The 23,752-nt window shown below is 39.0% G+C and overlaps 1 protein-coding gene across 6 annotated transcripts in view; it reads right to left on the minus strand.

Moving 5' to 3' along the window:
- Nucleotides 1-23,752, minus strand: part of LOC138749510 (general transcription factor II-I repeat domain-containing protein 2-like) — a 182,216-nt gene that overhangs the window by 100,651 nt on the left and 57,813 nt on the right. For all 6 annotated transcript variants that reach the window (XM_069910937.1, XM_069910936.1, XM_069910939.1 and 3 more), the window contains exons 8-11: nt 20,902-21,085; nt 19,660-19,688; nt 13,586-13,637; nt 4,754-4,803 (exon numbers count right to left, since the gene is read on the minus strand). In XM_069910937.1, coding sequence (XP_069767038.1) covers nt 4,754-4,803; nt 13,586-13,637; nt 19,660-19,688; nt 20,902-21,085 — 315 coding nt within the window. The remainder of the gene's footprint in view (nt 1-4,753; nt 4,804-13,585; nt 13,638-19,659; nt 19,689-20,901; nt 21,086-23,752) is intronic.

Genomic DNA, 23,752 nt, shown 5'->3' on the forward strand with positions numbered 1-23,752 from the left:
GAAAGTGATATCACAGGTAGATGGGATCGTAAAGAGTTTTTGGCACAATGGCCTTCATTAATCAAAGTCTTGAGCACTGGATTTGAGATGTTATGGGAAAGTTGTATGAGACATTAGTGAGGCCAAATTAGTGAGTACTGTGTGCAGTTTTAGTCACCCAACTACAAGAAAGATATTAAAATTGAATGAGTGCAGAGATTTACTAGGATGTGGCCAGGACTTGAGGAACCTTCTTTGGCTTGGTTTCGCGGATGAAGATTTATGGAGGGGGTAAATGTCCACGTCAGCTGCAGGCTCGTTTGTGGCTGACAAGTCCGATGCGGGACAGGCAGACACGGTTGCAGCGGTTGCAGGGGAAAATTGGTTGGTTGGGGTTGGGTGTTGGGTTTTTCCTCCTTTGTCTTTAGTCAGTGAAGTGGGCTCTGCAGTCTTCTTCAAAGGAGGTTGCTGCCCGCCGAACTGTGAGGCGCCAAGATGTACGGTTTGAGGCAATATCAGCCCACTGGCGGTGGTCAATGTGGCAGGCACCAAGAGATTTCTTTAGGCAGTCCTTGTAACTCTTCTTTGGTGCACCTCTGTCACGGTGGCCAGTGGAGAGCTCGCCATATAACACGATCTTGGGAAGGTGAGGGTCCTCCATTCTGGAGACGTGACCCACCCAGCGCAGCTGGATCTTCAGCAGCGTGGACTCGATGCTGTCGACGTCTGCCATCTCGAGTACTTCGATGTTAGGGATGAAGTTGCTCCAATGAATGTTGAGGATGGAGCGGAGACAACGCTGGTGGAAGCGTTCTAGGAGCCGTAGGTGATGCCGGTAGAGGACCCATGATTCTGAACCGAACAGGAGTGTGGGTATGACAACGGCTCTGTATACGCTTATCTTTGTGAGGTTTTTCAGTTGGTTGTTTTTCCAGACTCTTTTGTGTAGTCTTCCAAAGGCGTTATTTGCCTTGGCGAGTCTGTTGTCTATCTCGTTGTTGATCCTTGCATCTGATGAAATGGTGCAGCCGAGATAGGTAAACTGGTTGACCGTTTTGAGTTTTGTGTGCCCGATGGAGATGTGGGGGGGCTGGTAGTCATGGAGGGGAGCTGGCTGATGGAGGACCTCAGTTTTCTTCAGGCTAACTTCCAGGCCAAACATTTTGGCAGTTTCCGCAAAACAGGACGTCAAGTGCTGAAGAGTTGGCTCTGAATGGGCAACTAAAGCGGCATCGTCTGCAAAGAGTAGTTCACGGACAAGTTTCTCTTGTGTCTTATTGTGAGCTTGCAGGCGCCTCAGATTGAAGAGACTGCCATCCGTGCGGTACCGGATGTAAACAGCGTCTTCATTGTTGAGGTATTTCATGGCTTGGTAAAGCATCATGCTGAAGAAGATTGAAAAGAGGGTTGGTGCGAGAAAACAGCCTTGCTTCACGCCATTGTTAATGGAGAAGGGTTCAGAGAGCTCATTGCTGTATCTGACCTGACCTTGTTGGTTTTCGTGCAGTTGGATAACCATGTTGAGGAACTTTGGGGGGCATCCGATGCGCTCTAGTATTTGCCAAAGCCCTTTCCTGCTCACGGTGTCGAAGGCTTTGGTGAAAGCCGCACTGTGATTCTGGGAGAATATTCTCGGCGACACTAGGTATTAATCTATTTAGGAGAATCCTAGCGAAGATTTTGCCTGCAATGGAGAGCAGCATGAATCCCCTCTAGTTTGAGCAGTCTGATTTCTCGCCTTTGTTTTTGTACAGGGTGATGATGATGGCATTACGAAGGTCCTGAGGCAGTTTTCCTTGGTCCCAACAAAGCTTGAAAAACTCATGCAGTTTGACATGCAGAGTTTTGTCGCCAGCCTTCCAGACCTCTGGGGGGATTCCATCCATACCTGCTGCTTTGCCACTTTTCAGTTGTTCAATTGCCTTATATGTCTCATCCCGGGTGAGGACCTCATCCAGCTCTAGCCTTAGGGGCTGTTGAGGGAGCTGGAGCAGGGCAGAATCTTGGACTGAGCGGTTGGCACTGAAAAGAGATTGGAAGTGTTCTGACCATCGGTTGAGGATGGCGATCTTGTCGCTGAGGAGGACTGCCGTCTGAGCTGCGCAGCGGGCTTTGGACTTGGGGTGAGGGGCCGTACACAGCCTTTAGAGCCTTGTAAAAACCCCTGAAGTCGCCAATGTCCGCGCTGAGCTGGGTTCGCTTGGCGAGGCTAGTCCACCACTCATTTTGGATCTCCCGGAGTTTGCGCTGAAGATGGCTGCATGCGCGACGGAAAGCTTCTTTCTTCTCTGGTCAGGACGGCTTTGTAAGGTGAGCCTGGTGGGCAGCTCACTTCTTTGCCAGCAGCTCCTGGATTTCCTGGCTGTAATCGTCGAACCAGTCCTTGTTTTTCCTGGAGGAGAAGCCCAGTACCTCTTCAGTGGATTGCAGTATGGTAGTCTTCAGCTGATCCCAGAGGGTTTCAGGGGACGAGTCCGTGAGGCGGATTGCATCCTCGAGCTTTGCTTTGAGGTTTGCCTGGAAGTTTCCTCTCACTTCGTCTGACTGCAGGTTTCCAACATTGAACCTCTTTCTGGGGGCTTTATTGTTCCTGGGCTTTGGCTTGAAGTGAAGGCTGAGCTTGCAGCGAACCAGCCGGTGGTCAGTGTGTCATTCCGCGCTGGGCATGACCCTGGTGTGGAGCACATCTCGTTTGTCTCTTTCTCGCTCCAGGACGTAGTCCAGGAGGTGCCAGTGTTTGGATCGGGGATGCATCCAGGTAGTCTTCAGGCTGTCCCGCTGCTGAAAAAGGGTGTTTGTAATGACAAGCCGCTGTTCTGCGCAGAGCTCCAACAGGAGGCGCCCATTGTCATTGCACTTGCCGACACCATGCTTGCCCAGGATTCCTGGCCAGGTTTCTGAGTCTTTGCCGACGTGAGTGTTGAAGTCACTGTAGGGGTGCGTTGAATGAGGTTGTGCAAGTCAGAGTAGAACTTGTCCTTTTCTGTTGGTTCCACCTGGAGGGTTGGTGCATAGACACTGATGAGGGTGATGCGACGTTTGTTTTGAAGGGGGAGTCGCATGGACATGATCCGGTCCGAGTGGCCTGTCGGGAGGTTTTCGAGTTTGGAGGCAATGGGGTTCTTGACCATGAAGCCTACACCAGATAGGCGTCATTCATCCAAAGGCTTGCCAGACCAGTAGAGTGTGTAGCCTGCCCCGCGTTCTTGGAGGCTGCCTACATCTGCCAGGCGGACTTCACTGAGAGCGGCTATGTCGATGTCAAGTCTGAGGAGTTCATGTGCAATGAGGGCAGATCGACGTTCAGGTCGGTGGCTGTCAGCCTTGTCTAGCATGGTTCTGATGTTCCAGCATGCTAGCTTGAGTTTGTGTGCATCTTTTGAGGGGGAGGACGTGGAAGGGGAGGACGTGGAGGGGGAGGACGTGGAGGGGGAGGACGTGGAGGGGGAGGACGTGGAGGGGGAGGACGTGGAGGGGGAGGACGTGGAGGGGGAGGACGTGGACCTGTCCTCGGGCCTGCGCAAAGGAGCTTTTAGATGAAGTGCAGTGCGCGCAGTACTGGCCCCACCCTTTACACCCATGGTTCGTGTGCCGTGGCCAAGCAAGCTTTTTCCATAAGCGTAAAAAAAAAAGGGGAGATTTGATAGAGGAATACAAAATTATGATGGATACAGGTAGGCTTTTTGAATGCAAGACTTTTTCATTGGGGTCAGTCAAAATAAGAACCAGAGGGCATGGGTTAAAGGTGAAAATGGAAAAGTTTAGGGGGAACATTGAGGGAATTTCTTCAGAGTGGTGGGAGTATAGAATTGCAGTAGACTTGATGGACAAGTGAGAAAATAAGTTATGTGGAAGATAAAGAATGAATGGGATTACACTCAGACACAGTGGATTAAACAGCCTCTCTTTTGCCAAAGAAAATGAAACCCAAGATTTTCTCAAGGTACAATCGGGTTACTGCATAAAATTAGGGTTGAAGACAACAGCAAATATTAGCCATTTCCATGCTGGCAGGCCATAATTAGGGGTACCACAAGGAACAATGCTCTGCTCATTACAATTTATATTAATGACTTGGAGTAAGATCATGTATAAAGTGAGGTTGTTTACTCTGAATCATTTCCCTGCCCTGCAACTTCTCCTGCCCAACAACATTCTTTCATATTCTCTCTTTGACTATGTTAATCAATAAACTATTGGTCATGGCAAGCGAGTTAAAAACAAAAAATGAGAAAGTAAACTCATTTTACTACAAATTCATATCCTTTTGCCTAAAGCACATCTGGAATACCATGTACTGATTTGGTCACCTTCCTCTGAAGGAGGTGCAATGAAGGTTCTTACTGACAAAGAAAAATGCTCAGCAGATCATCCAACATCTGAACAAAGAAGCATTATCCCTGTTTTATTTTGGTGACCTTCCCTGATTATAGGCAAAACATCAACCATTTTTCAATGCGCACGCTGCCCAAGCTAATAATATTTCCCAAATCCAGACTTCCGAGAAGAATAATGATGTTCCGAGAAATGGAGAACTTATGTAGTCAATCAACTAAATTATGGTTACGTGTGGTCTGAATCCAAAATACAATCTTGAGTATTTAAATCCATTCTCAATACAGTCCCCAATATAGTTAACTCCTGAATTTTAAAACTATCGCTACTTCACAAAATTCCTTGCAAGTTTAATGCAGTAGTACAAATTTATATATAGAACAAATGTCTTATTTTTCCTTTTATTAAAAACATTAATTTTTTTAAAAGTGACACTTACTAGGTTGGTTATCATCATATGGCTCTGTTTTCACCTGCACTGCAACAAAGCTATAAAATAAAAACATTCAAATATTTTCACTTTTGCCGTGGTTTGTTATTCCCTTACCTGTAAGTGAAGAAAATGGATGTTATTTTCCACTAATCTCTATTTTCCTTTGCTGGAGAGAGATCAACTTGGGTTTAAGTTTTGATATTATACCACACAATTCTAAAATGATATTTAGAATATATGTAAGGAATAGTGTAGTACAGTTGGCCATTCAGCTTTAAAACAGCTAATTACCCTCCTCTTTCCTTCAACTCTGTAATACTTTTGCAAATATAGTAAAACCTCATTATCTGGAAATCAAGAAACCAGAAACAGCACACAGGCAAAAAAAAGGAAATATACCAAACAAAAATGCAAAAAAGACTGAGCATGAGAGGATGGCTAATGCTGATCTTTATAACGAAAGGGTAGGACCTCATATGCAACATGATTTACTTTTAACATACCTTATTAAAAGCCAGCTTCTTAAACTTCAAGGTGAATATCAGGTAAATTGTTAGCTGGTCAATTAAAATAAGCTATGGCAAAAAGACAGATTACTAAGATTCATAGAAAAGATGGTAGCATTGTGTGTGATCATGTTGAAATTAATAAGACATTTCAGAAATTTTATTCTGATTTATATAAACTTGAGCTTCCTGACAATTCTGTTTCTATGGATAGATTCCTGCAATGGTTGAATATCCCTAAAATTTCTCCTAATGATCAACTTTTATTGGAAACTCCAATTTTAGAGATGGAAATCTTTAACGTAATTTCTTCCCCTCAGTCTGCTAAAGTGCCAGGTCCAGATGGTTATACCATTGAGTTTTTAAAAAGGTCTTGCTAATATATTTCCCCCTCCACCCCCCACCCCCTGGACTTTGTAAGGTATATGATCTCTTATATGAACAATGGATTTCTACAGCTTCAATGTTGTTTCAGTTTCATGTTCCTGCTGCAAGGCTGACGTCTGGGATTTGAATAACATGCATCTTATTCAATTCACACTATTAGTTTTTAATAATGGCTATTCGATTAAATTTTGTTAGTTGGAACGTGAACTAATTGAACCATCCGATCAAGAGAAAGAAAATGTTCTCACATGTCAAGCAGCTTAAAACTGCAGTTGCTTTGTTTTATACAAGAAGCACACATTTGTGGATATGATAACTCTCATCTTATTTCCCAGTGGAGGAGACAACATTTTCATCCTATTTTTCAAGGTAAAACCAGAGGGAGGGGAGTGGTTTGAATATTTATCAATCAAAATATTCCCTATGTTCAGCATAATGATGTATCAGATATAAATGGTTGTTATGTTTTTGTCCCTGGGAAATTATACAAGTTGGTAGTATTGGCTAATACCTACGCTCCTAATGTAGATGACACATGATTTTTTGAACTTTTTTTTGTCCCTACCAGTCCTGAGTTTATAATCTCTGGTACTTGGTGGGAATTTTAATTGTTGGTTAGATCCTGTCTTGGATTGTTCCCTTGCCATTCATGATTTTTAAAAAAAATCAAATTATGGTATTTCTCACGTCTGGCATTTTTTTCCATCCTTAGAGGAGAGAGTATTTCATTTTTTCACATGTTCACCATATTTTTTCAAGGATCGACTAATTTCTTATTGGTAAACAACTGATTTCACAGACCTGTCCTTGTGAGTATCAAAGTATTGTAATATCAGATCACGTTCCTGTTGTTTTATCTTTGTTCTTTTCAGACTTCCCTCAAGTTAGTAGGCATTGGCATTTTAACTCAACATTGCTCTCAGATAATGATTTTTTTGAAATTTATGGAGGAACAGAACTCTTCTTTGAAAATAACATTAGAAACTTATAGTTTGATTGAATAGACACCTCGAAAGATCATCTTGGGAAGCGAATTATTTCTTGTAGAGTGTATAAAAAAGAGAAGTCCAATGAAGAAAAATTTGAATTATTCAAATTAAACAGTTAGATCAACAATATGCTCAACAATTAATAAAATTAGTACTAAATGACCAAGGCAACCAAAAATGAAAACTGAAGAAACAGCAGCTCAGCCAGGAACATTGAGTGAAAAGCTGATAAGGAGTCCTTGAGACTGGCTGGAACCAGCAGACCTGGGATGTCAGCCCAAGATATAGTCATATCTTGAACAAGATGGAAACTCTGTGCACTCGGTCTATAAGCGTTTTGAATCAGCGATAAGAAACATATCACAAATCAAAAAAAGTGGAAGATTTAACGGAATGAATGACGCAAGTGGAGGCTGAGCTGGACAAAAGGCTAAACACTCTAGAAGAAAGAGCAAAAAACATGGGGCACAGACAGAAAAGGAATGATGGAAAAGGTCAACCACATGTAAAATTTCAGAAGATGTAATAATCTAAGACTGGGGAAAGGAATCGAAGGGAAAGATCTGGTGAGCTTTTCTGAAATATGAATCCCACAAATGTTGGGGCAAAACAAGCTAAATGCAAAGCTCCAAATTGAAAGTGCACACCAGATCCTCAGACCCAGAACAAGCAATCAATGACCACAACCAGTTCTGGTGAGACTTATAAGTTACTGGGAGTGGGATGCGATCTTGGGAGCACCATACAAATATTTTAAAAATAACAATAGCCCATTAATGGTGGACATCGAAAAAGTAATGCTTTGTCAGGACTTTAGCCCTTCCTTGGTCAAACAAAGAAAAGAATTTGACGAGGTAAAGAGGCAAATGTCATCCAAAAACTTAAAATACTCAATGACTTACCCAGCAACGCTGAGGGTTGATGTCTCAGAAGATAATCAAAAAAATTTCAAGAATAAGTGAAAGAATTTTTATGAAAGCTGTGAAAAGATTAAAGCTGCCAGATAAGGAAGAGACCATTTTAAAATAAGACTAACTGAAAAATGTATCTTCTTTCAATCTTGTAGTATTGAACCAACTTATTTTTAAGAGCATGGAGAGAAAGGAAAGTAGCAGGGTGTGGACTCCAATCTTTCGGGAAAGGAGCAGTTTTTAAAAATGGCGCCTAAGGAAGGGGTTCTTCAGAACATTCCGCGTGCTTTTTTCGCAGGCTTCCGGGTTTTATGATTACGTCACCGTCAGAGCTGGGGAGGGGGGGGGGCGTGCGTGTGTGTGTGTGTGTGTGTGTGTGTGTGTGTGTGTGTGTGTGCACGCGCGTTTTTACAGGAAAATGTGTATGTTTCTTAAAAGGTAAATGTTTTATTTTATTTTAAAGTAGGAAAGATTTTGTTATATAATATTTGTTTGAAAAGTGGTATGGATAAAATACTAAAGTTTATTAGTCTTAATATTAACGGGTTAAACAAAACAGTGAAAATTAAAATGATCTTGGCATACTTAAAGAAACTAAAAGTAGATATAATCTTTCAGCAGGAAATGCATCTTAATAAAATGGGACATGATAAATTGAAAAGCGGATGGATAAGACAAATAATATCATCTTCTTTTGGTTCAAAGGCAAGAGGAATGGTGATTCTAATTAATAAAAATACACCAATATTAATAGAAGTCATATCGGTTGACCGGCCGGAAGTTATGTAATGGCACATGGTAAAATTTATGGAGAAGTGTCTACACATGAATATTTATGTCCCAAATAATGATGGTGAAGCCATTATGAAGGCACATTCTTAAAAACTGCAGAGTGAAGACAAAATATATTGGTTGGAGGTTTTAATTTTTGCTTTGACCCAATATTAGATAAATCCGCAAGACCAGTAGCGAAGGCGAAAGCGGCAAACACCATAATTTCATATATGAAGGATCTAAATCTTATCAATATATGGAGGCAATTCAATCCCAGAGAGAAAGACTATTCCTTTTATTCAAAGGTACATGATTCATATACAAAGATTGATTTATTTCTTAATGTCTTCCCAACTAAAAAGTAGAGTGATAAAAACAGAATACCTAGCGAAGCTTTTATCAGACCACTCACCACTAACATTAACTACTGCAATCATGGAAAAGCAAGAAAATGTATTGAGATGGTGTCTCAATGCCACATTACCCAAAAGAACAGACTTTTGTGAGTTTATTTAGAGACAGAAATATTTTGTGAAATTATAGCTTTTTATACTCCATACTTGAGGAGACTAATTATATCCTATATCAAAAATCTTGAGAGAATGTATGGCAGAAGTAAACAGGAGAAAGATATTACAGAATTAGAAAAAAAATCAAAAGAACAGGACTACAAGAATACAAACTATTGAAGAATAAAAAGCTAAGGTACAAAACATTATAAACATATAGAACAAAAAAGCTTTATTTAAACACGAAACAAAAATATTATGAGTTACGCAAACCGTCACATAAAGTCTTATCTTGGCAAGTTAAAACAGAGGAGTCATCAAGAATAATAAATGCCACTACAGAAAATGAATAGATTGAAATCAAATTTATCTGATCAATGTTTTAGATGTGGTATAGGATCTTTTTTTCATTCAACTTGGTCTTGTCCCAATGCAAGGCCTTTTTGGACAGATTTACAAATTTTTTTCGGAACAAGTCACAAACATCGATTTTCCGCAATTATTATTAGGGAATATTGAGGGTACAAGACCTAAATTAAAATCATTAATTTATCAATTGGAATTCGTTACATTAGCTTTAGCAGTAGTGAGGAAATGTATTGCAGTCAATAGAAAGTCCAATACATCTTTGGGTATGTTAAGGTGGCATGCAGGAGTTCAAAGTTGTATTCCTTTGGAAAAATATTACATATAATTTGAGAAATAATTATACTACCCGTTCGCCCAAATAATTCGATTAAATTTGTAATGATATCCTTCCTATGCATCTAGACCTGCAAGATTCTCCTCCGAGTAGTTACAAAAAATTTTGAGACGTGTTCCAGGCTTCTCTGTGCAATCCAAAAATTCTTTTTATTTCTTTTTCTCTTTTATACTTATAGTTTTATATTATCTATATTGTATTATATTTTTTATGAGAGGGCAGTTGGATGGGGTGGGATGGGGTGAAAGCCATTATGCATGTAACTGTATTTTGGTTCCAAGAAATCAATATATAAATGTTATTCCAGTACAATTCTGATTATCTGAAATAGTCAGAACCAGGCCTATTTTGGATAAAAAATTTTAAAAACAGCCCAGTAGCAACAGCAAATCAATTGTAACAGTGTTTAAACAATAGCTAGGGAAGGCTTTTTAAGCATTAAAATAAAATTAATTCTCGTCAAAAAATATTGGCCACCATTGATCACCAACACATCCCAACAAAGGCCCCGCTTATGCTGGTAGCCCAAGAGTCCCGCTCCTGCCCAGAAGCTTAAGGTCCACTGCTGCCGCTGCCACCGAGGGCCCGGGGTCCATTGCTGCTGCCGCCACCACCGCTGACAGCTTGAAGTCTGCTGCCACTGCTGCCGGGAGCCCAAGTCGGTTCGGCTTCGAAAAAGTCCTGAATAAATGAGGATTTCTGATTTGTTTCAGATTTTGGAGAGTCCAATTTCAGATAATCGGAGTTACATGCAAGGTAAAAATTTTAAATAAAATATTTAAAAAAAACATTATAAAAACAGAGGCAGATACTCTAACATATATAAAAAAAAACAAAAGGAAATTAATGATATCTTTAGATAATATTAAACAAAATTATACAAATCAGAATTACTAGAAGAGAATGAAATGGAAGAATTTCTGGTGAATGTTGAACTTCTTAAACTAGGAGAAAGAGAAAAGATAGAACTAGCCACCCCCTTTACACGAGAAGACATTGAAAAAGCCCTGGGAACCCTACAAGCTAATAAATCACCGGAGGAGGATAAATTCCCTCCCTAGTTATATAGACAATTCAAAGAATTACTAATGCCTGATAAATGGATGTTGTGGACCAAGCAGTAGAGATAGAAACTCCCAGAGCCATTCTCAAATGCTGATATTACAGAACTACCAAAAAAAAGGATCCATTAAAAACTTTATCATAAAGACCAATTTTGCTGTTAAATGCTTACTAGAAGTATTGGCTACAAGATTAGTACAATATCTATCAAAACTGATACATACAGACCACATAGGATGTTAAAAGACATTCCTCAAATAATCTAGGAAGGTTATTTAATATAATACATATGACAAAATTCAAACAGAAACCAAGTATTACAGTATGGGTTCAGTTCAGGAAGCATTTTGGATTTCAAGAATTTTTTTCCTTCAAGTCTGATTTTATTCAATCACCTTTTCCAACCACCGTTGCAAGATTCTTAGAAAGGGTACTGAACAACTCAGATTCTTAGAAAGGGTATTGAACAACTCAGATTTTTTTTGATAATAGTTTTGCATCATTTCAACAGCTATCTGAGAAGTACAATTTACTGAACTCATTTTTTTTAGATGTTTGCAAATAAGCATTTTCTTCAATCTCATTTTCTTAGAAAGGGTATTGAACAACTCAGATTTTTTTTTGATAATAGTTTTGCATCATTTCAACAGCTATCTGAGAAGTACAATTTACTGAACTCATTTTTTTTAGATGCTTGCAAATAAGCATTTTCTTCAATCTCAAATACTTGGTTTTCCTAGGATACCAGATGTGAATGTTGTTTACAATCTTTGCACAAAGGTTTAATATCCTTTATTTATAATGAAATGGCTGTCTTAAAGTATGCCCTGATACTTAAAATTAAAAATGCTTGGGAACAGGATCTAAATTTGACCATATCGGAAGAGATCTGGGATTCAATTTTTACGTTAGTCAATACTACGTCGTTATGTGTCCGCCATTGTAAGTTGCACCAAACTATCTTGTTTACAGAGGTAAATTCATGTTGTGAAAGTGCCACAGGGATGAGACCTCTTTAATTCACATGTTTTGGTCCTAATCTTGAAAAGTACTGGAAAGAGGTTTTCCAAACTTTATCTTTAATCTTTGATATAAAGTTAGAACAGAATCCTTTGGTAGCTTTTTTCAGTGCAATGGGAAAAGATGATGTTTTGCTGCCTCCAAATAAAAAACGCATCTTGTCTTTTATTCTCATTTGGCCAGACGTACTGTACTACTCAGATGGAAAGATGCTGCCCCACCTATTCATGCTCAGTGGTTGAAAGCAATTATGTTTTATTTAAGTTTGGAAAAGATTTGATATTCAATTAATCGTCCTAGCATAAAATTCCAACCGTTGTAGGAACCATTTTTTAATTATTATCACAACACTTAGATATAATTTATAATCTGAGTTTTGTTGGCTTTTTTCATTTCACTTTTAGGAGTGAAGTTTTTTGTTGTTTCTTTCTGTCTTGCAATGTTGTTAGGGGATGGAGTGTTGTGTGTGAATGAGGCGCGACCTCCCTGCCTACTGTTGGTGGTCAAGTGAGCTCCCCCTCTGATACTTATTCAGAAGTCACATCACTTGTATATATGTGGTGTATTTGTTTCAATCAAAGTTATAGACAAAGTTATGGTTTGCAGGTGGAGTGTCAGTTAAGATTGGGCTCAGACCACTGGTCAGTGCACACCTTGCCACTGGCTGGTCCAAATCACCTAGCGTCTTTTTTTGGTTAGGGCCCTGTATTTACCACCAGTACAGAGGACACTTGCTCTCTGCCTTGTGATGAAAACCCTGGACACCACTTCAGGCCAGGTCACTACTACTTGTCACCTGCAAGAGGTGCAGGCAAAATGCACACTGCACTGAAGCTGAGCCATCGTATTGCTATAGATCAATACTGGCAGAGCCACCGCTCTCAACTAATTAGAGGTCTGAGGGTGTGTGTATATCCCTGCGGATACAGTGGTACCAGATCCACTTCCTCTTATTCGGGGGTCCAGGAGGGTGTGTATAACCCCTCCTTATAGTGTGTGAATGGCTGCATCACCTGTGTGTGTTAATAATTGTGTACTGTTTAACATTCTCCTGTTTGTTTCCCATTACGATCTCTTTTCTTGCTCCCTTATAAATTGTCCGCACATGTTCCCATATAAACTGTCTCTCATTGTTGTGTCAATAAAGTTACGTTTGATTGCAAACCCTCGTGTCCAGACTCATCTCTCTTTGAACCCACCGACCCTGACAGTTTCTCAATAAAACATGGGATTTTGATTAACTTTTGATTTTTGTTTTTTTTATTTTTTGTTCTTTTTTGTCTTTGTACATTTAATTTTGTTGATCTGTGTAATTTCTTACTTGTGTTTTGCATTCCATGTGAACTATGAATTGGTTTGGGATTTTTTAATGCATTAAATCAATAAAAATATTTTAAAAAGGGCATTCCTCCGGAGAACTCTGGTGTCCTATATTCCAAACATTGACTACTGAAAATCAGCAAAAGAAATGAAGGGAAGTTGCTGGGTGCTTATAATATGCCAAAGAGAAACAAAGTGAAGTGAGAAGAGTAGGTTTGCAGTATTAGGAAGCCATCATGCACATGTTACACTAAATGACCTCCTGTTCATTATCTGTATTATAACTAGCAAGCAAAGTAATTGAATGGAAATAAAAGTACACAATCAAAAGAGACACCAAAATTGGTAAAAGTAAATACCATGTGGAATAGACAGGTAAGACAAAGATGACGTTCATGGTAATAAATCAAGATCATGTGGCATGGGGACTTCAACAAAATTAATACAAAGAAAATTATACCTGGTTTTAATACCTTTCTAGAGATTTGCAATAGCGCATTAAGAAAATATCAAGCCAAAAAAAAATTTAAAGTCAACCTCCGCATGAATATAAACCAACAAAACAGCTTTTGTACATCAAGACAAATCCAATTTATGCAAATTATATCAATCTTCGAAATAAACCATGAATGGTTAAAGGACCGAGAAGAGACCTACCTATCAGGTGGCATGTGCACATTCTCTTTGCCAGTTGGCTGTTTTGTCTCCACTGTGGAAAAAAAGTGGTAATCTCCAATAAGTGGCCTACTTCGTCAACACAATCCTTGATCACAAGACACGTAAAAGTACATTCATGGCTACAACACCCAAGAACTTTCTACTTTTATTTCACAACCGATCCACATCTCAAAGCTAATCATAATACCTCAAAGGGAAAAAAAATTAAATTAACTAAAGATTCATCATAGCATATTGAAAATGTGAAAATAGCAGTTTGTTTTTCTGACTATTTGGATTAGGAATCCAATTCATTCTGACAACTGGAATAATTGCAGAATAAACAAGATTATTGAGACCAGAGAATTATTAAGCTAAAAAATAAGAGTTACAGAAGTTCAATTTACTCAGTTAGAATTTATTTGAATTTGGTGAGTAGAACTGGGTGCTTTAAGTAAGATCTATGGGGTAGGGGGAGGGCTAAGAAAAACTCAGAGGATACTTGTGGATAGCATTTATGTATACCTAATCAAGCATGGTCAGGTTTCATGTCTTACAAATTTGATTGTTTGGATGAGTAGATGTCAAAGGTGACTCATGAGGGTAAGGCAGTGGATGCTGTCTATGTGAACTTTATTAAGTTTGATAAGAACCCTCATGTTAAACTGATCCAGAAGGTACAAATGCATGGGATTAATGTTGAATTGATAAGTCTGAATCCAGTACTGATGAAAAAGTAGGTAAGTGGGTTAATAAATTTGCATATAATACAATGATAGATGGAGTTATGGAAAATATAGAGAGTTATCAAAGAATATAACAAGATAAAGATTAGTTACAGCTTTGGGCAAAATGGCAGTTGGAGTTTAATCCAAAAAAATGTGAGGTTTTGAACTTTTGAGGTCAAATGTTAGGAGAGATGTCCAGGAATTTGGAGTAAAGGTCCAGAACTCCTTGAAAGACACCAGGTAAGTAAATTGAGTGGTAAATGCAGCGTATGGCATGCTTATCTTCATTGGTCACGGCACTCTACAAAAGCACACTTTGAATATCATGTACAATTCTGGTTAACCCATTCTGGTTAGTCCATTCTCTCTTTGGCAACAGACTAAGAAGCATACCAAAAAGGCATGAGAAAAGGAATCACTTGTTGGCCAGAGTTGGAAAATCACGTTGCAGAATGGGTTCGTGAACAGAAGCAACAATGCTACATAGTCACCCGAAATAAAATAAGAACATTTGCACTGCAGTAGGCCAAGTCGCACCCAGATCTCAGTGATTATTTTGAAGCTTTCCAGGAAAAAATTGGTATTGCCAAAAAAAAACAAAAATTGCACAGAAACGACCAAAAGATCTTGATCAGAAAGTTGTAAATTTTCATCAGTTTATTATACGGAATAAGCAGAAACACCTGTTTGCACTGGCAAATATCAGAAACTTGGACAAAATCCCAATGAATTTCAACATGATAGGCAATAGAACAGTGGAATGGAAAGGTGTTAGAACTGTGCAAAGTAGAAGTACAGGCCACAAAAGGATCAGGTTTACTGTAGCATTATTGTTCATGGTCGACAGGATAAAGAGCCATGTTAATCTTCAAATGCAAATTTAAACCAAAAATGAAATTAACCATATAACCACTTACAGCACAGAACAGGCCAGTTTGGCCCTACTAGTCCATGCCGTAGCAAATCCCCACCCTCCTAGTCCCACTGACCAGCACCCGGTCCATACCCCTCTAGTCCCCTCCTATCCATGTAACGATCCAGTCTTTCCTTAAATGTAACCAATGATCCCGCCTCGACCACGTCTGCCGGAAGCTCATTCCACATCCCCACCACCCTCTGCGTAAAGAAATTTCCCCTCATGTTCCCCTTATAATTTTCCCCCTTCAATCAAAAACCATGTCCTCTAGTTTGAATCTCCCCCTTTCTTAATTGAAAAAGCCTATCCACATTTACTCTGTCTGTCCCTTTTAAAATCTTAAACACCTCTATCAAGTCTCCTCTCAATCTTCTACGCTCCAGAGAAAAAAGCCCCAGTCTGCACAACCTTTTCCTGTAACTCCCTGCAGGCATTTTTGTACATTTTCATGAAAAAAGATGGATGGATGGATGAAAATGGCAGCCAGAAGGTTTACACAAAGAATGGAGTTTGCTGGTCTAGGATATGTTTGTAGCCACTTAACTGAGAAAACTAAAACTAAATTAGCACTACATAATACTTAGATGGTGGTTTGATGTCCATATTTCAACCTCTCGATTTTTGCTTGAACAACCCATTCAAAGACCATGTGCATGAGGAATGGAATACATGGATTTTGAGTACAGAAAAGTAGTTTACAAAAGGCGGGGCAATACGTGCTGCATCACTGGATGTGCTGTGTAAGTTTGTGCTCAAGGCATGGGATAAAGTTAAAGTAGAGACTGTGATAAAATTGTTTAAAAAGTGCGGTATCTCTTGTGTAATTGATGCCATGGAAGACTATTTATTGTGGGGCACTGACGACGAAGCTGAAACCACCTCATCAGTTACAGACTGGGACGCACATGATGACTGTTTAAACAGTGAGAGTATGGATGTGCTTGCCGCCATCTTTTCTTCAGACGATGATAGCGAGATTGATTTTGAAGGGTTCTAAATGAGTTGTTTACAGATAATGATAGTGATTTTGAAGAGTGCTAATTGTGCTGTTGTTTTCAATAAACATCTCAATGAAAAATCTGTCGCAGTCATGTTTTTTTTGGTTTTTCAAGGGTCAACTTATACCCTGGATCAGAGCGGATTGGATTTTGAGCTGAACTTAAGGTCTCAAAAGTATGTCCGGCCTTCATTAAAAGTCGACCCCCATTTTTTGAGAGATTTTTTTTGGGCTTCACGACTCGACTTATATGCCAAAAAATACGGTAGTAGCTTTTACTTCAGTGATGAGCAATTTTGATAAGAGGGAAAGATAGCAGAGCACCAACTCATATGCAATGGTTACAGGAAGTTATGTCTTGCTCTGCGGGTTTCTATCTGACGTCCGAGAGCCGATACTCGATTCTTTATAATTTATTTGCTGGTGACCATGTCTCGTGGGAGGTGTTTGATTAGTATTTATCTTCCTTTTTTGGTTCTTATTTTTGTTTTTTCCTACAACTAGAGATTGGACTATTTAGAAAATCACAAAGTTTTTTCAACTCCTCTTCCAGTATAGAGGCTACATTGGGGCTGCCTATTGCGCCCATGATGAGCCTGTCAGCTTCATTCACTTCATGCGCAACTTACACCCCGATCCCAAACTCACTTGGTCCATCTCAGATAATACTTTCCCCTTCCTGGTTCTCTGTCTCCATCTTGGGAGACCAGCTTTCCACCTCCAACTCCCACAACTACCTGGACTACACTTCCTCACACCCTGCCCTAAATTTCTCTGTCTCCACCACATCTGATCCAATCTAGAGCTTCTAAAAATCTGCCTCACCCACATCTCCTCCATTTCCCTCTCATCTGCCCTGGACCCCTCTGCCCCTAGATGCCACAAAGTTTCAATCTCCCCATCGTCACCTACCATCCCACCAGCCTCCACATCCAGTACATCATCCGCCGGATTTTCAGGCACTTTCTACAAAACACATTTTTCCCTCTCCTCCCCTCTCAGCCTTCCTCAGGGATCTCTCCCTTAGTGATTTCCTCATGTATTCATCCTTCCCCACCCTTCACACCCCTGGTACCTTCCCCTGCAGTAGGTGCAAAACATGGCCAAGCCTCCTCCCTCACCACAGTCCGTGGCTCCAAAAAGGCCTTTCATGGGAAGCAACGCTTTATTTGAACATCTAGAGGACTTATCTACTACATCTAGTTTACCCTTTGTGGCATTCTCAACATCAGAGACTGGTCACAGACTGGGAGATCGCTTCATTCAGCATCTCCAGTTTGTTTCCAAGCACAGTGACCTCCCAGTGGCCAACCTTTTCAATTCTGGGTCACTCTCCCACACTCATATGTCTGTCATGGCCTTATGTACTGTTCCAACCTGACCACCCGCAGATTGAGGAACAGCACTTTATTTTCCAGCTGGGCATCCTCCAGCCAGATGGCATTAACATCGACTTCACTGCTTTCCATTAAATATGCTTGCCTTTTCTTCACCCTCCGCCTTTCCTGACCTTCCAGTTCTTTCACACACATAATCCTATCACTCCCCCCTCATTGCTGCTGTTCCTTCCATCCTTTTGTCCACCTATCATCTCCTGCCTTGCCACCCACCCCCACCACCCCCCCCCCCATTTGTTCAGAAGCTTGCTGGCATCTCTTACTTTGATGAAGGGCACAAGCCTGAAATGTCAGTTCTGTATCTTTGCCATTGCTACATGAAGGTCATTGTTTGACCTGCTGAGCTTCTCCAGCATTTTATGTTTTTACTTCAACCTCGACGTTGACAGAATTTTGTGATTTACTTCTCAATATTAGAATATGAAGTGAAATTCTCATAAGGATATTTCACTTTTTTTTGAGAATTTTATAAAAAATTCTGCACTGCATTATATAAAAGGTATATAAATACTTACTACCTGTTTTATATATACATTTAATATTTCTCTCTATCAAATTAATAAAAATATTTTAAAGAGAATTTCATTACTTGTCCAGCACTTTATTACAAGCTCTTACACAATGACAATGTGTAAAATAACACACTAATTTCAATCGGTTCATGTGGTATTGCATCAATTTTCAATTTCAATCGACTTCAAAATACTGTGAAGCTAATCAATGTAAAATTTTCAAGTTTTTGTGCATCACGAGCCACAAAGCCTAAAGGATGTTCTGACCAAACTCTTCCACATTGTGCCTGGAGAGAACCCTTATGGCTCATGGAACCAATCCTATTGTCAACGCTGTGCAGTGGTGGGTAATTCTGGAAACTTGCTTCAATCTCGTTATGGCGAGGACATCAACTCACATGATTTCATCATGAGGTAAGCAACAAAACGAACTGAACTGCGGAGTGTGTGTGTGTGTATGTGTGTCTGTGTGTGTGTATGCGTGCTTGCTTGTGCATGCATGCATATGTGTGCGTGTGCACGTGTGTGCAGTAGCACCACACATTTGTACATCTGTTGGGTTTATGTCTCCGTGTACATGTGATCACAGGTGTATGGCTTTATGGCTATTATATCCTCACATTTGTGTGCGTCGTACATCCGTGTGCAGGGGGTTCTGCATGTGTACATGAGTGCATGCATTCTTCATTTGTTGTCTAATAAGGAGAATTTAAGCCGAGAAGCTCTGAAGAAAATAAGAAATTATCTTATTCAAATATATGATTCCAAGGGAGCTTCAGCTTAATTAAACGCTGCAACAATGCTTTTATGGGGGAGTCTGGTCCCAGGATAAAAGGTCAGCCACTTACATCTGAGGTAAAGAGAGACATCTTTCCTTCAAGGTATGTGAATCTTTAGAGTTCTCTACCTTAAAAGGCTGGGGAACCATTCAATATATCCAACATTTTTGGACTACAGAGGATGATAACCATTCACCTTTCAAACACCAAAGCCTGATGAACTTCATAAATGTTAAATTCTGTGCACAACATAAGAATTGCCTGCAACCAGTGAACTTGGAGATTGGACTGTGAGCCAAAGAAGTTTTCTAAACTTACATACACATTTGGCCCCCTGCAGCTCTGTCCATCAATGCAGATAAGTGCGTGGTTCCTAGAGGTACGTCAGGGTTGGAGGGGCCAGGTGGCGGGTGAAATGGGGGAAGGACCAGAATATTCAATTTTCGAAGAGTAGCTATGAAGTATTAAACTGCACGTTTCACAAACATTTCTACGACTGATTCCACCTGCATTGAATTCATCCATTGTTATTGAATGAAGATCTACCGGGATCAATGCCTGAAGAGGGCGCACAAAATCAGTGAACCGGTGCGGACTCGAAAGGCCAACATGGCCTGTTTCCGCTCCGTAAATGGTTATATGGTTGCTAAATGGATGATTAAGTAACTACACATTCATTGAGATTGCACCAAAATGTTGCCTTGGAAAATTAAGCACGCAAAATGATGCCCTGTGTGCAACTTACCATGTTGAATGGTGGTGTTTAGAAAAGGCCTAGATGAAAAGAAAACGTGATTGCATGATAATGATAAATATATACAAACATTTCAACATCTTCCTCTCAAGTTTTAGAAAATACAAAAGTAACATAATTATCATGCTTCTTAGAATACTAGTTTCAACTGCCAGGCAAAGTAGTAGAATTTGAAATCTTTTCTGCCAAAAATATTTTCCCTCAAAAATGAAAAGAATTGAAAACTTCATAATTAAACCTTAAATTTTGATGTAGCAAATGTAGTTTCAATGTTCCAGTCTTCAAATATGGAGTTTGATTAAGAAATATACATATTAGTCCAATGACCGCACCAGTATTTTTTGGAACTTCAGGAGTGTCCTCGGCAAAATGCCCACATGATCATTATTATTCTCTCAGCTGTGAAGAATGACTTACTCTTCAACCGAAACAATGGTTCATGAAAAGGGAAAGAATTGGTAACATGCACAAACAGCAATTCCAGAAGAAAACCTGGAGGATTTTTTTTTTTTAGTTTTGCAAATAAACACCCCTTAATTACACCACAAAGCTCAAATAGACAAATGAGATTGTAAATTATTCTAACGACAATAGTACTAACAATCACAGGTAATATTGTTTTTCAAAATGACTGTGAAGCATTTTTATTCCACATTTACTCCAATTTATTCATAATTTTTAGTGTCAAAATGTAATCAATAGATTGCAGAGACAATTAAATAACTGCAGTACACAAATACTGCAGTTCCGAGTCCCACGCTGTCTGTAAGGAGTTTATATGTTCTCCCCGTGTCTGTGTGGGTTTTCTCCAGGGGGTCCGGTTTCCTCCCACCATTCAAAACTTACCAGTGGTGTAGGTTAACGGGGTGTAAATTGGGCAGCATGGACTCGTAGGACAAAATGACCTGTTATTGTGCTGTATGTCTAAATTTAAATTTAAAAATTTAAATAGCATCGGAGGCTGGACAAGAACAAATAATAACAATTCATAAATAGCTAAAAACATTAATTAGGTAATGAACCTTAACTAACGGTTGAGATTTGAAATAAACTTAAGAGTGTAGAAGTCAATCTCCATTACACAATAGTCTTTCTAGGATGGCAGGTACCACCTTGCAGAAATGTCTATGATGCTGAGGATGTACAAGTGTGTATCCAATTTAGTTTAGTACCTCATGCAAAAACAAAATTACACTTTTGCTTAAAAATTAAAAACTTCAGGCGAAAGGTTACCTCTTTATTGTAAAGATCATTTTTGACTTCTGCTCCAAAATCTTTTTTAATGCTGTCGTGTCATATTTTGATGGATGGTTAAAACACACACCATCAGGTAATCCATGTATTGCTACAGCAGCAGGGTCCTCAAAGATCTTTTCATAAGGCACAGGGATTGGAGCAGGTTTCCCAACAGCTTTACCTGAAATTCAGAGAAACAAATTGATTCATGCTAACAAAGGGGGGAGGGGTAAAGCAAGAAAAAAAGCTACACAGCCAGATTAGCACAATATTGTGATGCTCTGATCATAGATTGAAAGGTATTTTGGGCTCCAAGATAAACTATGCAAAAGGGGGGAAAAAACAACTTGAATACAATTAAAGTAAAACACAATGCTGGAGAAACTGAACAGGTCAAAATGTCTTTTATATAGCAAAGATAAAAATACAAAAGTGACTTTTCAGGCTTGAGCCCTTCATCAAGGTATGGAAAAATCCCCTCGCTTTCTGCTGTGCCCTCCCTCCCTTCTCCATCTATTACCTCCAGCCTTTGCTACCATACTCCTCTCCCTAATCTTTTTATTCGATGCCTGTTGATATTTTTCCATAACTTGATGAAGGGCTCAAGCCTGAAACATTAGTTATGTATTTTTATCTTTATTATATAAAGGACACTTCGACCTGCTGAGTTTCTCCAGCTTTGTGTTTTTATTTCAACCATGGTGTCTGCAGACTTTTATGTTTTACTTCTTGAATACAATTACCCAACTAAAATGTTCTCCGGTTTTACAGAACTTTTGAAATGTGGCCTATTAAGTGGTTAACCCATGTATGAGTTTAAGTTGGGGCCTATTGCATTGTCTTCAAGTATTGATTGGACAAGGTGCCCGATTGAAATATTGCAGAGCTTCCTTTTGCAAGAGGAAAGCTTCCAAAAATAACTATTACAGCAACAAAATTTCAGAAGTTTACACTGCAATGAAATAGGTAGCTAAAGGGTGACAGAGTATGAAATGTCATAAATAGCAGGGTAGTATGTGCTAATGGTGGGGAAAAAGATAGCCAATATCACAGATGAATCACAAATAATTAATTCTGATAGCCAGCAAGCTATCAGAAGTTGGAAAATTCAATCAAGTCCTAAACCTGCAACATGTCCAGCTGGAAGACAAATTATTGTCGCTCAAGCTTGCATGGGATATTATAATCCCACAGAAGAGAAAAGTAAGAGTCTAAGTATTAAAGCGGCACTAATTGGATGCTCAGGGTTATCCCAGAGTACTGAATGCCAATCCTCTTCACACCAATCAGCTAATTTCCGACATGAACACAGAATTGTTACATTAAATTGGCATCAATGTTAACAGTCATTTTAATTTTTCATTTCTTATCCACTCAGACCTTTTTGTCCATGGCCTCTGGCACTCTTATAATAAAGACAAATGCAAACTTGAAGAATAGCAACACAACTCACCTTCATTCTGGACATATTAGAGCCTCCCAGATTCTACACTGAATTCTCCAACTACAAGTAATCTTTATTATTGGTTCATTTTTTTTTCCTTTCTCTACTCTGACTTCCTACTTGCAACCAATCACCTATTAACTCATCCCACGGCAAATCTAATCTCACCCCATCAAAGATGTTTCTTTTGCCCAATTTAACTGCAACCAAAAACCCATTTTCACTCTGTCGTGGATGTAATGTGGATATTTACATATAATATATAAAAAGCCCACCATTCTATTTAAAGGGAAACTTTAATTTTCTCATCCACCAAAGATAGAGATCCATGATTTTCAAGAGTACCGGATTAAGAATGTCTCAATGGAAATATAGTAAACTAACTTCACAGAAGAAGTTAGAAAATATTATATTACTCCACTGGATCCACTTAGAATTTACTTGCAGGTTTGCCCCAATATTTTCAATCCAGATGTTCCCCAACTACATCCTGTTCCTAATTATCACAGTCTTAAGCAGTTTATGACTAATGATTCCTCAAAACTCAAAAGTTTTTCTAATGTTATATTCTTTCTCTATTAACCAGAGGTTCTTTTAAATTGCAAACTTAGTGCGATGCTTTTCTTCTTTTAAAGAATGATTAACAAATTAATAAAATATTTGCAAATAATAACTTCATAGTAATATTATTAATTTCTGCTTCCTCAAAAATACAACAGTAACAAGGGATGATATAACAAAAAGAGAATTGGCAGACAAAAAAATAAAATATGCAACATTACAACCGTATAAGATGGAGAAGAACATAATAAAAATAAAGCAAAAGTATTATGAACAAGAAGAAAAAACACACAAAATATTAACCTGGCAACTTAAAACAGAACAAGCTAAAAGAACTATATTGGCATCAAGGAAAATGGACACACAAAATACATATAATCCAATAGAGATTAATGAGAACTTTAAGGAATTATATGAACAATTATACCAAACTGAGAACGAGGGGAAAGATGATAAAATAGAAGAGTTTTTAGCTAAAATTGAACTGCCAAAATTGCAAGAAGAGGAACAAAATAAACTGATAAAACCTTAGAGAAGTACAGTATATATTAAAAAAGCTGCCGAACAATAAAACGCCTGGAGAGGATGGATTCCCAATAGAATTCTATAAAACATTAAGAGTTATTAATTCCTCCTCTCCTGGAATTAATGAACCAGATAGAAGAAAACTTGCCAGATTCATGTAAAACAGCAATAATTACTGTAATACCAAAGACAGGGAAGGATCCACTAACACCACCATCATATAGATCAATATCTCTACTTAATTCAGATTATAAGATAATAGCAAAACTATTAGCTAACAGATTGGCCGACTGTGTACCAAAAATAGTAAAACAAGAT

This window comes from Narcine bancroftii, chromosome 14, assembly GCF_036971445.1.
Source record: "Narcine bancroftii isolate sNarBan1 chromosome 14, sNarBan1.hap1, whole genome shotgun sequence".
NCBI lineage: Eukaryota > Metazoa > Chordata > Chondrichthyes > Torpediniformes > Narcinidae > Narcine > Narcine bancroftii.